Source organism: Trachypithecus francoisi, unplaced genomic scaffold, assembly GCF_009764315.1.
Source record: "Trachypithecus francoisi isolate TF-2019V2 unplaced genomic scaffold, Tfra_2.0 Lachesis_group15, whole genome shotgun sequence".
Taxonomy (NCBI): Eukaryota; Metazoa; Chordata; class Mammalia; order Primates; family Cercopithecidae; genus Trachypithecus; species Trachypithecus francoisi.
The window spans coordinates 80,188,640-80,204,289 of record NW_022681460.1 but is presented as its reverse complement, the minus strand read 5'-3'; the positions used below and the strand labels follow the sequence as shown (position 1 = coordinate 80,204,289).

Here is a 15,650-nt window from a genome sequence, read left to right as displayed (position 1 = left end):
TCCAATTTTACCACTTTTATTTTTAAAAACTGAGAAAATGGTAGTGATAATGAATACACTATGGTTAGAATCAGGGTTTGCAAAGAAATTGACATAAATTCAGAATGGAAACGGACACAAGAAAGCTTCAACTTTTGAACAAGGAGAATCTTTAGCACTAAAAGTTATAGGAAATAAGGACAACATAAATATAATTCTTCCTGATCAAAAGATGGTGAGAACGGAAAATGGACAGTCCTCAACTTAAATTTGTAACCCTATTTCATGCACTTGTTTATATCCTAATACATATCCTAATATTTCTTAGCATAATATAAAAATTGTCTCTGTAATTGTCACAAAACATAAGAGAATTAATACGAGGCTCACTTTACTGAGCAAAGAATCTCTAGGAAGGAGAAAACAGTAACAAATAGCTGGAAATAGTACTCATTTTCCAAAAATCTCTGGCTTACTTTCTGTTCTTTTTCTGTCTTCCAAATTCTTCTGGCTCTCTATTCCTTCTCTAGGCCTTGCTAATCGCTAATTCCTTTAGCCTCACTCTGTTTCCAAGTGTCCTTGGATAACCTTGCTCTTTTCAATCAAGCCTTTGAAAATCTCCTCCTCCAGTCCTGCTCTCGTCTCCATAATGTCCATGTCTTCTAACTTCTCTTAGTTTTGTAGTTTCCACTGGATGATTACTGTAGCTCAGTTTGTGAGAACATGTATGTATATACCTGCATACATATAAAACAATATAAATATTGCACTGCACTGTAAAGCAATATCACTAACATGTATATACACAGTTATATTGATTATTCCCAATTTTGCCACTGGATGATTCCACTTGGAGTCTTACCATCAGTTTCAACTAAACACGTCCAAAATGAAATTCCTCATGATTCCTCTACAACTCAGGTTTTCCTTCTAAGAATCCTACCACCTTTATCAATGCAATCAAAACTTGAGTCACCTTATACCTATTCCCTCTTTTTAACCCTTCTTCCTAATTCGTGATTAAGTCATATACTTTTCTTTCCAAATCATCCATCCTTTTGTAGTCACAATTGTATTATTCCACTCTAGGATCTCTACCTGCCTCATATCTAGCTAGTTCCTCTACTAGTCTTCTCTGTGACCCTCCAGAGCCTCAGACTTCAGAAATCAAATGTCAAGACCAGATCAATTTTATAGCTACACTAGCAACCATTATGGAGCACTTGTTCCAAGCCACTTAGCACTGTGCTAAATGATTTCCATTCATCCTCTTATTTAATCTTCACAACAATTCTATGAAGTACTATTATTCTCATTTTACATATATGGCAACTAAAGCATGAGGAGTTGAAGTGGATGCCTAGGCCACGAAGCATGCAAGAGCTAACGTCAACCTTCACACCTATGCACTTTGATGCTGACCCTGGGTTCATAATTCATACTCTGTTCTGCCTTCACGCCAGCTCTCAGATTTTCAGAAACGTGAGTGACGTCCTGTTTCCTACCAACACATGCTTAAAATTCTTCTTCCTAGCTTACATAGCACTGTAGAGTTTTATGTCATCCTGCCCATCCAATCATATCTCCCACCTCCCTCAACACGTTTCCCCTTGTGGAAGGAGTCAGACTCTCCCAGCCCCTGAACGTCCCAAGCTTGCTTTCACTTTGGTGCCTTGGTTGGAATTCTGCCTTATTCTTCTAATCCAGTTTGTCTTCCCGTGTTCGTTTATCTCTTCCAGTTCAATGCACAGCCAAAGTACAGGTTCCACTTCCTTTAGGAAGCCTTCTCGAAGGACTCCATGCCTCACTGATCTGCCTCCTCACTGAAGGCCACAGACCAAGAACCTATAGTGTCCTCTTCAGGAACCGGCACAGTCCCAAAGTCCACAGAACTCAAAAGAATGCTGGTAGATTGATTTGCTCTACTATCATCTCAACAGTGCTTTCCTCGGGTGTAGCGTGATGCATTCTAACATAATTAAAATGACATGTTAGAAATGTTGCTGATGGGGGTGCTGGGGCAATGACTTCTTTCAAAGTCTTCCCTCTATGACTTCACTCATGGAAGTGAGTCTCATGGGAAGCTATGTCTTAGCTGAAAGCCTGTCTTCAAAGTCCTTTGTCAAGGAAGTTTTCTGTTATGAATAAATTAGTATCACAAGTAACTTTTTCAAGTGTTTCTCCATACAATGGACCCTCCTATTAATGAAAAAGAATCAAGCTTCTGACTCTGCACATAGTGGCAAATATTGGCATGTGTAATTTGGGGCTTGTTGGGTGATCGAAGATCCTTAAGTTACCACAACCTATTGGTAGAGTGTCTCTAAAATTCAGATGCAGCCAGTTCCAAACTGACTTGTAAAAGTGTCAGCTAGGACAGTGTTTCACAAACTGGGATTGGAGAAAGACCACAGTTCTGAAAGATGCTCCTCAGTATTCCTCAGTGCTACTAGATGGACTCGGTGTTGAGAATGTAAGAATGGATGGTTTTCTCCAAGGTTATTATGTAATTTCACGTTGCCAACATTAGTGTGCCTGCTAAAATACTAAGTTACAAGACTTAACATGACCAACTTTATCTAAATATAGAACAAATTAAAATATAAATAACATGCATTCTGGGTGCTGTTTAGTATCTATTCATTTTAAACACAAGACAATGCCCTTCCTAGAAACTACAGCACTGGGACCAGTGATTTCTCGCCACTCTGATAGAGGTCACAGGGCCTGGCCATGATTGACATCCAGGAAGGATCTGTCCCAGCTGACTTGAACATATCAGAACATGGGACATTCTTCTTGCTAGATTATGGACATGCTGTGTTGTTTTCCTGTTGAACTTCCTAAGGTGGTGGTTCACACATGTGAGATCTGAATCTACCTCATAGAACTGTCCTCAGTAGGTCTGACATGCAGATTAGGAATCTGCAATTTATTTTATTTTATTTATTTTTTGAGACAGAGTCTTGCTCTGTCACCTGGGCCAGAGTTCAGTGGCACAATCTTGGCTCACTGCAACCTTTGCCTCCCAGGTTCCAGCAATTCTCCTGCCTCAGTCTCCTAAGTAGCTGGGATTACAGGTGTGTGCCACCATGCCCAGCTAATTTTTGTATTTTTAGTAGAAATAGGGTCTCACCATGTTGGCCAGGCTGATCTCGATCTCCTGACCTCAAGTAATCTGCCCACCTCAGCCTCCCAAACTGCTGGGATTATAGGCATGAGCCACTGTGCCCAGCTGGAATCTGCCATTTAATTAAACCAGCTCCCTGGGTGACTCTAATGCTGGTGTTCCAGGGAACCACATCTTGAAAAGCACCATCCCCAGGAACCAGCTTAGCCATAAAGTCAAGGAAGTAATAATTCTTGAGCTACTACAATTGAGTAATTTAGTATGTTTACATCCCTATTAAAGTTGTTATCAACCATGGCTGCACATCAGAATCATGGATAAATCTTCATAAAAATCAATGTGTCCAAGCTTCACTCTAAGTATAAAGGATTTCAACTCAGTCGGTCTCCTGAGATCCAGGGTATTGCAGATAATTCTGATGCAGAGCCAGGTTTGTGTACCAGTTCAACACCAACAACCTCCCAAATGATTACTCCCATGCCATTTAAGGAGCAAAGCAGGGTTAAACTCTGGGGTTTCAAAGTTAGGATTTAGTCCATATAATATGTACACTGCAGTCATTTATAATTGTTTTTGTTGTTATTGTAGTTAAGACATTGAACATGTATTATACACCAGGCTCTGTGAAATGCACTCTACCAAATTACTTCATTTAACCTTCACAACAACCTTTCGAGGTGGACATTATTACCTCATTCTATAGATGAGGACACCACAGCTTGGAGAAGACAAGTTGCCCAAGGGCAGTGGTAGGATTTGAATCCAGGTCTATTGATTCAAGTCCACATGTAAAAAACTGCAAGCCCATACTCCCAAATTTACTTCCTGATTCTACTTCCTGCTTTATTTTTCCCTTCTCACCACTGAATATACCTATACATTTATTTATTGGTTTATTGCCCTCTCTGAGTGGAAAGCAAGCACCACGAAGGCAGGAATTTCACTCATTTTGGACACAGCTGTTTCCCCTAGGGTCTAACACCATGTCTGGTAGTGCCTGTCCAGAGTAAGTGCTCAATAAATATTTATTAAATAAGTTGATGAATAACGGTTAAATAAAATTATAAGGGCATTCTGAGAAACAGTTACGAGAAAGAAAATAAATTAACGATTTTTCCACAAGACTTCTCTCATATCTGTTGGTTTATCCTGTGGACTGAAGCCAGGTCCTGAAAATGTCTGTTTTTAAAAAATAGTAGGATGATTTGTACATGCATTAAAACTGATGAATATAGAAGTGGAAAGGCTTATCCACATGACTGCTATGAACGGAAGTGAGACTGTTTTAAGATCCTTCTCAAAATAGGTGGTCGCACAGCCCACCTCACTTTGTGCACAGCACACACTGAGTCAGTGGCTAATCTGAGATTTAGCAACTACTTAGATAACAAAACAGCTAGATGTAATGATAACTATAATGGTACCAGTGTAAGATTAAAAGTGGCATCATTCTGACAGGCTTCCTAAAATTAACATATGCATCTTTTATGTCAGGTATTTTAAGTATTAGTTCTTTGGTGCATAACTTACAGCATGAATTTACAAAAGATAAATATTCCAATTCTGAATATGCTTTGGATGGTTATGCCATCTATAATAAAAATCCAAATAGTTCAATTATACTTTATTAATATTGATGAAAATTCATAATTCAAATTTATCAAGTTTTATAATACAGAATGCATTTATGCCAAGACAGACACACAGCTGAGCTATTTCTTCTTAACTAACACAGACATTTGCTGGAGTCTGTAAATGCTAGAAGGGTGTAAAGTCCTTCATTACTAATGCTCTTGTGTTAATAATTGCACAAGTTACCTTGTCATCAGGAAGCACGTGCCAAATAGAGATTGTCTTTTCCTCAACTTCATTGTTGATAGACAAATAAGAAGGTTGATAGATTTTGGTTGGTTCTAATATTAATACCTTGAAAAGATAAGGCAAAGAAACTAATATCAGTAACTTAAGATTGAAACCACTTAGAGCTGCTGTAACACCCCACCACCAACATAGAGGATTATTGGATGAGCTTCTGAGTCTGTTGCTGGAGTAAACCATTTCAACTTCTGATTGCTGTTATTCCTATAAATCCTTCAAGCATTTTACAGTATTTATCAATTATCATAAGGTTCAATAATGCATCACCTTGTATTGCTAATAAACTTAGAAATAAATTTTTGAAGTCCATATATGGGCTCAGCTATCCTCAGGGAATCTACTAGCGATAACTTTTAAAAATCTTCTATTTTATCATGTACTACATAAGCTATTTCTATAAATATAAATGTGTCAAAGACAGACAGAAAAGGTCCATACATAGAACGTCACATCCTTATTTTAGTTTTCTGCTATCACACTTTATCATACAGATGTAGTAGTATGGTTTTCATACCCATGTAAATAAATTTAGAAATGGTTTTAGTTATTCCTGAGTTTTATATATAAACCAAAGAAACAAACTTAGCTATATGAAATAATAAACACGTTTTTGCACTGCCTTCCAGATGAAACTGGCATCTTCAATAATGATATATTTAGCCTTGTAAGAGAAAAACAGAAATAAAATTTGTTCCTATTTTGAAGCTCTATGAGGGGTATGTGATAAATGAGTTGAGAATCTCCATCCAAGGACTGCATGAAGTATTATATTATTACTAATATCTCACATTTGGAGTGAATAGTACTAAAATAATACACATGCCCTGGTTTCAAAGGTGCTATGATTCATTATCTACTTGTATAGATGCTTAAAGGCATCTTCCTGGCCCAAATTTCCTAGGCAGACTTCACTAGGAAAGTTTAAAAAAAGAAAAGTCAATACTTAACTATTAGAGAAACTGGAATAGTCTTTCTACTCTACTGCTTAATACTCAAGCAAATTACCTTTAGAACTAACCTTGAATCAAGCAAGTTTTCCAAATAAAAGTGGAGGAAAACTCCTTCAGAAGGCACCATCCATAAGGAATTACAAATTCATAATACAGTAAAACAACTCTCAGAAAGAAGGCAAAAGAATCTGGGCGTATTTGTTTTACTCCAAACTTATCCTAACAGTGTGTTTACTTAAGGTACAGGGAACTAGAGAAAGGGAGGTAGAAAAAACAATTTTTCTTTACTCTTTGAATATTAAAAATGTTAAGGGCTCAAAGAATTCTCAGTCAGGCTCTAGCTGTGAAAATAAGATGGGCTATACCACAAAAAAACACACGGTGAGAGCCCATAAGGGAACATATTCGGACTAAGGAACAAACTCACCCAGTGAATCAAAATCTTAATTCCAATCAACAGAGACATAAGCGGTAATGATGAATAATGAAAATCATTTTCCCATCTAAACTTTGCAGAAATGGTGCTCTCATATCTGAGTATCGCAATGTATATGAAATCAAAATAATAGAGAATAAAAGGTGGGTTTCCCAAAACATCATCCAACTCTCTTCATTGACAAGTGAGAATATACCCCGTTCCCAAATTATGTGGGCACACTATTATATTCAACAGAAGAAAAGCACCAGCTCCTCTCTTGTTAAATTATGTCTTTATTGTCATCTTAATATTTCTAACAGATAAAATCTAGACTATGTGTCCGTAACTTGAGACATGAAATAAAAACAAGGTTGTAACTATCACTGTCTTAATATTTGTTGAGCTCTTTGCTCTATCCTTGAAATGACAAAATGTGAGAAAGGCACAGCACACATTACAGAGGTCACAGAAAGGCTGGGAAACAGACCAGGGAATGGAGGCAACTTGATAAAGCCTTAAAGCTAGATATACCTCACTTATTAGTTTATATATTCTTGCTTTTAGTTTATTGTTTTTTAGGTTAATATTATAATTAACTGCTAATTTCATGTATCTGAATCAAAAAGGAAAACTGCAAGGCCTATAAAGAATAGATATTAACCAGATGTTTAAATTTCTACAGGGTCTTTGAAGCACCATACTTCTCTCCTTCCTCTCTCCTGACATTAGATAATGAGTTGATGGTCTCCAAACTTTTCAATGTAAGAAGGAAAGAAAATATATCAAGAAGAGAGCTAAGAAAAAAGAATAAATTAAAGTGATAAATGATGGTACCATTCAAATCATTTCCCAAGTAAACTTTCAACTTTCTTTTGCCCAGAGTCACAGTTAATTCTTGGAGAAATGAGAATGAATACAGTATTGAGATAAATAAAAACAATCAAATAATATTTTCTAAAATAGGCCATCCTGGATTTTATTAGATCATTTCAAAAGAAGGATAATGTTATCATCCTAATCAACACCTACTGCAACCTTTGTAGTGTGAGCCACGGAAGATGCTATGCTGAGGACACGACAAGTTGCAGTGACCAAGATCACCCTACAAGTACTAAAAGGCTGCATTTCTCTATGAGGGAGAGCATTGGTGGCAAATTCCAGAAGTGGTTACAACTTATTGCCCTAATACTGGTCCTGTTTTTCTGCTATGCTATCATGTATATTAAGATTTAAAAATCATCTATATGGTTTCCATTATTTTTTAAAGCAATATCTTTACAGTTTCTGCAGTGCTTCATCATACATGTAAATATAAGAAAACAATCAAGTGGTTAATTCTAAAGCAATTTCCATTAAATTTGGAGCTTCTTGGGAGACTGGCATTTTCTGGAACTCACACAGGTGAAGTCGTTGTAGGAAAACTCAAGAAGAACTACAAAATCGTACAGTTTTGCCCTCTGTGTAACAACAAACTATGGAAAAGAAATTTTGAGCACCTGAGTTATGAATTCTGATGTAGGAGTAGTATTTAGAGATGAGTGGGAAAACACTGCATTGTAGAGTCTTGTCACAAAAAGACAGACCCCAAATAAGCCACAAAGTTTCAAGAAGGAAATGGATTGCTGAGAAAAATCAAATATGCCATAAATATGTTGGCACGATAACACCTATGTGCCTACCACTCACAGATAACTAAGTGTTAACATGCTGTCATATTTGCTTCGAAATGTTTTCTAAAGAAATGAAACGTTGAAAATAAAGTTGAGGTCCTCAGGATCCCTTACACAATTATATCATCCCCTTCCCAGATAAAATCCCAGAATATTCAGCAATTCCCATGCCCACCAGCAGGCTCTAAAAATGCTCTTGTCTCCACAATGGTGTCAACTGTTGTAAAATGTTTTAATTCTTTGAGTCCAATGGGCAAAAAAAAATAGTGTCTCATTTAATTTGCATTTTCTTGACTAATCAGAAGTTATTTATCTCTTCATATAAATTTTTTCTTCTTTTATTTATTTATTTATTTATTTGAGATGGAGTTTTGCTCTTGTCACCCAGGCTGGAGTGCAATGGCATGGTCTTGGCTCATCGCAACCTCTGCCTCTCAGGTTCAAGCGATTCTCCTGCCTCAGCCTCCCGAGTAGCTGGGATTACAGGCATGCGCCACCATGTCTGGCTAATTTTGTATTTTGAGTAGAGACAGGGTTTCTCCATGTTGGTCAGGCTGGTCTCAAACTCCCAACCTCAGGTGATCCACCCGCCTTGGCCTCCCAAAGCACTGCGATTACAGGCGTGAGCCACCACACCTGGCCTCTTCTTATTTTATTTTGCTTATCACTTTATACAGGATTTTTTTGCATATTAGGCAAATTGACCATTTTACAGTTTTATAAAACATTTTCTCCCTGCCTAGCAGTTTCTATTTGGCATGTTCACGGTGTTTTGTTTTGTTTTGTTTTTTTTAATCAAACAAAAATATCCAGGCCGGGCGCGGTGGCTCAAGCCTGTAATCCCAGCACTTTGGGAGGCCGAGACGGGCGGATCACGAGGTCAGGAGATCGAGACCATCCTGGCTAACATGGTGAAACCCCGTCTCTACTAAAAATACAAAAAACTAGCCGGGCGACGTGGCGGGCGCCTGTAGTCCCAGCTACTCGGGAGGCTGAGGCAGGAGAATGGCGTGAACCCGGGAGGAGGAGCTTGCAGTGAGCTGAGATCCGGCCACTGCACTCCAGCCTGGGCGGCAGAGCGAGACTCCGTCTCAAAAAAAAAAAAAAAAAAAAAAAAAATCCATTTTTTTAGTGAAATCAAATTGGTGAATATTTTCCTTTGGGACTTATAAGTCCCTTTCTTGCTCTCTCAACTGGTGTTTATACCTATATTCTCCTAACTTCTCACTTAATATTTTCCGATTTATATTTTATATTCACTTATTTACATTTATGACAGACAACTGTCAAATATTTTTTATATTCACTTATATTTATATTATGACAAATTCATATGAAAATAATCTAAATGGGCTCAAAGTGACTAATTTGAATGGTTTCCTTTCATAGCCAATTTTCTAGTTGATCAAGTCAGCAGTCAATTAAATACCTGAATTCTACATTCTCTTCTTTGACTACATTTACTGCTACTGAGAGCAGCAGCTACAGGCACGCTGCCAGCTCATTCTAAGGTAAGTATTTTCCTAGGCTACACATTATCTAGGCTAGAAAATGAAGTGTTTCAGTTAGAAAGGCTTTCGATTAAAGACCCTGCTGAGCTCAAGGCTTCATCTGGAAGCAAGAGTAAAGCATGCTCATGTGAGCAATGGATTTAGTTAAGTGAAGCAGATGATCCTATCAACAAGAACTAGAAAACCAGATTTTGCAAAAAGAATTGAGAACTGTCACCACCTCTGAGTATGGAAGATAGAGATTAGAGAGCTCAAAGAGATTTATGGCACCACTTTGATGTGGAAAGAAATTTGTACATACAGCAAGTTACCAATAATTCTCGAATTGGATGCTGGACGATATTAAGAACTATCAGGAGAGGCATGGCACCATCTGAGAAGAGCAATAGGTGTTTTTTTAGTGTGTGTGTGTGTGTGTGTGTGTGTGTGTGTGTTATACATTTAAATCTGTGTATCTGAAGTCCACTAGAGACTAGTCAAAATGCGTTGCAGACCAGAAACTGCAAGTCATTATTTCCCATGGTCTAAAACGTTGTAAATAGTGATTGGGTAATGGGTGGTGGGGATGGGATAACATTGCAGGTGAGCCTGATACTTTTCACCACAGTACGGGAAGTAATACTGAAGACCATGTCAACGCAACTGCAGTATTAAGGAAAAGCATCCACTGGGCTGGCCTGAAGCTAAGCCAAGAGACAATCTTTGCATTGCTTAGGAAGTACACTTCACCACTTATCAAAAGGAACCACCCAAATTCCATGGCAAAACATAAAAACAGATCTCATTTCTCTGATTTTGAGAAGTTATTTTTAAAAGTAAGCTATAGCAAACCAATGTGCAGGAAATAAAGATATTAACCAGATGACTGCAGTTTTAGGGCACAAAAATCAGCCCCCAAGCACTGTTACAATCACAGTACAAGATGTTCTTTAAATAAAGAAATGTACTTAGATTTAAAGGAAGAGTACTCACTGGAAACCTAACCACAGTAACATCTGTCTTTGTGGCCTCGACCAGGAAATCCATCCAAAAGTCCACAAGTTCTTGCTTGGCCACAGGCTGTTCTGTGGTCAGTTTCACAAAATGCTTATATATCAAAATTGTCTCTACAATAGACTTGAGGTACCTGAGAAGTAAAAGATATAAAACATATAACAGACAAATTTAGAACCACCTGTTCCCATGTATCCCAGTCTAATTCTGTAAATGTAATTTATATATGACATTAATAGTCATGCATTCAGATTCACCAAACGTTATTCGTTATTTGTTACATATCATGTACTTTCACACTTTCTTTTTTCTTTCTTTTCTTTTTTTTCTGTTGAGAAAGAGTCTCGCCCTGTCACCCAGACTGGAGTGCAGCGGCGCAATCTTGGCTCACTGCAAGCTCCGCCTCCCGGGTTCATGCCATTCTCCTGCCTCAGCCTCCTGAGTAGCTAGGATCACAGGCGTGTACCACCACGCCTGGCTACGTTTTGTATTTTTAGTAGAGATGGAGTTTCACCATGTTGGCCAGGCTGATCTCGAACTCCTGACCTCAATCTGCCTGCCTCGGCCTCCCAACATGCTGGGATTACAGGTGTGAGCCACCGCGCCTGGCCATGCTTTCACACATTATCTCATTTCTATCTCACAAAAACTCAATAACGTTGGTTATTTTATCCCTATTTTAGAGATGAGGAAACAGGCTTAGAGGGCTTGGTAACTTGGACTAGGGCCATACATGTAGTTAAAACATGAATTTTAAAATGCCTATATTCTATTCAAGGAAGTAGTTAATGCATTTGTTTTTAATTATGCTTCTTTGAGGAAGCTTTCCTAAATAGACACTTCATAAGAGATCATTATTTAGCTCTGAGGCAACTCAGCTTATATATTATACGAATACCCTCAAACCTAATAAGACAGATGGTGCCTCAAAAGAAAAAGTTAGGAAAAATGAGGAGTGGGATAATTATAGGTGATAATGGCTATGCAGGCGCTTTATGGACTATAAATATGGAAGTTAACATTCCATAAAAATTAAGTTAGTAAACCTTAAGGCACTGTTTTGCGGCTGTGAGTACCATCGCATAGAATAGTGCCTGTTTTCTTGCTAACAGAACCAGGATGCCTAAAATACTGCCATCAGAACGGTCATTGTAAAGAAATAGCAAATGTGACTCAATATCATGCATGCATCTATTAGTTCCTTTATTTCGTATCATTTGCTGAATGCCTACTGCTGCACACAGTGCTGTGGGGATAAATATCAAAAGATGTTATAACACCAAGAATAAATATCCATGGAGATATGATTAAAGAGAGAGACAACTTAAAAAGCCATACACTAAGAGAGTATTAAGAGAGGCATAACTACAGAATGACAGAAACACTAAAGAAGGGACTTGGGTGTGAGGAAGGGCTCTAGGTCAAGGTCAGCTTTATGAGCAGGTGTGACAGATGAGTATTCCCTGGAGAATGTGTGCATTGTGAGAGGCATGCTCAGCACGTGCTCAGACACTCATGCATGAAACCAGCAGTGTGGTATGAAGAGACAGCAGTGTAAACCCAGGGGTGTGACAAGAGCTGAGGCTGGAATGCCTAAAGGCAAATCTTGTTTGCTAAGACAAAATGATGGACCTTATCCCTTAGGCTGTGAGGAACAATTCAACTATACTGATTTAAGGATTTCAGTGCAGGCAAAGTGTCAGGTGTGCATTTTTGAAAGATCACTGTGAGCTTTACAAAGATCCCTGGGGAAGACTGGCTAAAGGAGACCTGAACATAAGGAAAATGCTTTAAAAAGTCATGAGGGTCTAACATGGTGGTCTCTTCCTCACACGGTTTCTGTTATAAAAACAGGTAAGTCGGCCGCCTGGGCTCTGAGCAGCCCTGAAGAGGCTTTCACTGTATCATGGTTAGCCTTTTAAAGTCTATATAGCTAATGGTTAATCGCTACATGTGATACTAACAAAAATTCTTTTTCTTTTTCCTTTTTTATTTTTCTTTTTCTTTCTTTTTTTTTCTTTTGAGACATGGAGTCTCGCCCTGTCACCCAGGTTGATATGCAGTGGCGCGATCTCGGCTCACTGCAACCTCCGCCTCCTCGGTTCAAGTGATTCTCCTGCCTAAGCCTCCCAAGTAGCTGGGATTACAGGCATCTGCGACCATGCCCAGCTAATTTTTGTATTTTTAGTAGAGACGGGGTTTCACCCGGTTGTCCAGGCTGGTCTCAAACTCCTGACCTCAAGTAATCTGTCCACCTCAGCCTCCCAAAGTGCTGGGATTACAGGTGTGAGCCACCACACCCAGCCAACATTGTTTTTCAAAATGGTCCTGAATGCAGATGAAATTTTGTTTCCACCTCTCCAATTACCACATAGATAATGATGAGATGTGGGTGTACTCCAAGAACAATTTGAAATTAGAAAAACATACATATATAGGAAATACTCAAATGTGTCAGTCAAATCCTAAGAAAGAAGAAAAGAAAAATCAAGAATGAGAATTCCGAAACTGAGATTAGATCACAGAGGAAACAAAGGGCATATGTTTGGAGTAGAGGTCTAACAGCTGTAATGGAAATGTGGTCTCAGGCCCCAAACATAAGTTATATTTGCAGGTGCAAAATGCGTGACCTCTGCATGATTTACATGGGTGACACTGGCCAACCTGGGTCAGTGGGTTGGTCACTGTGCAGGAAAGGCAAAGTCAGGAACCTGCTGACATCACCTATGTCCAAAGTCATCAGAATTTATGTGTAATACATTTTATGAATATCACAATTTTCCTCTATATTCTGCATTTTATTTTATAAGCAAATAAAATCATCTAATTGTCAGTTCAGTAAATACAATGTGGGAACAATATGGAGCTGTTTATTAAAAATAATTGTATCAACATATAATAGCTTATTATTACCACGCTGGTGTCTTCAGTTTAAAAAGCTTTTCAGATGCTTGAATGACTCTCATGTGGTCATTGGCTAGGACACTGGCCCCCAGAAAAAATCCAACTTCCCAGTAGCTCTGGAGTTTCTCCAAGTTTCCCTTTTTACCAAGAAGACTACTTAGCTTCACCCCTAGAATACAAACAGGAAGTAGAGTGTTACAAACACACCCCAGACAGGTAGAACCAGGTTTTCACTAAAAAGTAAAATTAAGCTTTCATTCCTCTCTTCAGATTAAAACAGCTTTGTTAAGTTTCTGATTATTACGGTGGTTTCAGTTCACCATAAAAATAAGTCATAAAAAGGAATGGAACACTGATACATACAATTACACCACAGATGAACTTGGAAAACATGCTAAATTAAATAAGCCAGACACAAAAAGACAAAGTTTGAGTGATTCCACTCACAAGCGGTACCTATAACAGTCAAATTCCTAAATGTGGAAAGCAGAATAGAGCTTAGTAGGGACTGGGGGAAGAAGGGAATGAGGAGTGATAGTTTAATGGGTATGGAGTTTTAATTGGAAAAGATAAAAAAGTTCGGGAGGTAAATAGTGGTGCTGGCTGCGTAACAGTGTGAATGTTCTTAATGCCACTGAAGCGTGTACTTCAAATTTTCAAATGGACATTTTTGTTATGTACATTTTATCACAATAAAAGCTTGGGTGAAAAAACAATAGTAAGTCAGACTAAGCAGAAAGGTACACAGAAGAAAGTGAAAATTAACTTCTAATTTGAAAACCCGGCCGGGCGCGGTGGCTCAAGCCTGTAATCCCAGCACTTTGGGAGGCCGAGACGGGCGGATCACGAGGTCAGGAGATCGAGACCATACTGGCTAACACGGTGAAACCCCATCTCTACTAAAAATACAAAAACTAGCCGGGCGAAGTGGCGGGCGCCTGTAGTCCCAGCTACTCGGGAGGCTGAGGCAGGAGAATGGCGTGAACCCGGAGGCGGAGCTTGCAGTGAGCTGAGATCCGGCCACTGCACTCCAGTCCGGGCGACAGAGCGAGACTCCGCCTCAAAAAAAAAAAAAAAAAAAAAAAAAAAGAAAACCCAAGCAAAACTGCTATGGTCACTTTAATGTACATAATTTTCCCATAGAATTTGTATATATGTCAGTATATGCACAAATTAAAAGGCAATAATACAAACATTGTTATGTAACCTTCTTTGTCTTTTTATAACATGAATTCTTAAATAACTTAAAAGGGAAATCTCACCTTTTTTATGCTGAAATTCTATCAGTTGAAGTATGAATGTATACAGTATATATATATTTTGCCAGAGTAAAATGCTATAATAATTTTAGACACAAAAAGTTACATACCTAAAACATAAAAGAAATAAGGAAATATGCTGGACGTGGTGGCTCACACCTGTAACCTCAGCACTTTGGAGGGCCGAGGTGGGAGGACTGCTTGAGCCCAGAGGCACTAGACCAGCCTGGGCAACACAGCAAGATTCTGTCTCATGAAAAAAAATTTAAAAATCTAAAAAAAAAAGAAAAAACAGAAAAAAAAGGAAATAGACTGACAGATAATATTGTCTTGTTATGTCACTGTCTTAAAAGTCCTGAAATCCAGTAATATAAATACTCCAACTTTGTTCTTTTTCAACACTGTTTTGGCACTTCTACATTCCTAATGTTTCATCATATATTTTCAATTCTACTGTGTCTTGTATTATTTTTGCATTTTATAAGTATTTGTTTGCTTAAAAAGAATATGTCCTTATAGCACTGTTTGGTGCCACTAACATCCACCATATTAAATGGTTGGGAAAATTATCTGAGATTTAGGAATAAGGCAAAAAGGTAGGACGTATCATTTCCATATCATATGGGAGGATAAGGCCACTCAAGGACTGTCTCGGGCAAGTGAAGCTAGTTCATCTCATTATGTACCACTTATTAAAGGCCTCAGGCGTACCGAAGTTTACTTGTTAACCTGCAGATTTTTGTCCAGTAGAGATGCAAATTTCTGTAGAGTGGAATGGATGAATCCCTAAGATTTATGGCCTGTGGACATAATACAGCTTTTTTCCTAATCAAACTCAGATATCTTAACATTTCTTTGTTGTCTATGAATAGAAATGTTTTTTTGAACTGGACATTCCATCTTACTAGTTTCCATATTAGTTGAGTTAAGTAAAATATTTTATATTTGCTGAGGGTCA

At 38.2% G+C, this 15,650-nt stretch overlaps 1 protein-coding gene across 5 annotated transcripts in view; it reads right to left on the bottom strand.

Moving 5' to 3' along the window:
* MAP3K5 (mitogen-activated protein kinase kinase kinase 5) overlaps positions 1–15,650 on the bottom strand; it is a 254,408-nt gene that overhangs the window by 96,713 nt on the left and 142,045 nt on the right. For all 5 annotated transcript variants that reach the window (XM_033235351.1, XM_033235355.1, XM_033235354.1 and 2 more), the window contains 3 exons: positions 13,443–13,602; positions 10,509–10,662; positions 4,928–5,035 (listed from right to left, as the gene is read on the bottom strand). In XM_033235351.1, coding sequence (XP_033091242.1) covers positions 4,928–5,035; positions 10,509–10,662; positions 13,443–13,602 — 422 coding nt within the window. The remainder of the gene's footprint in view (positions 1–4,927; positions 5,036–10,508; positions 10,663–13,442; positions 13,603–15,650) is intronic.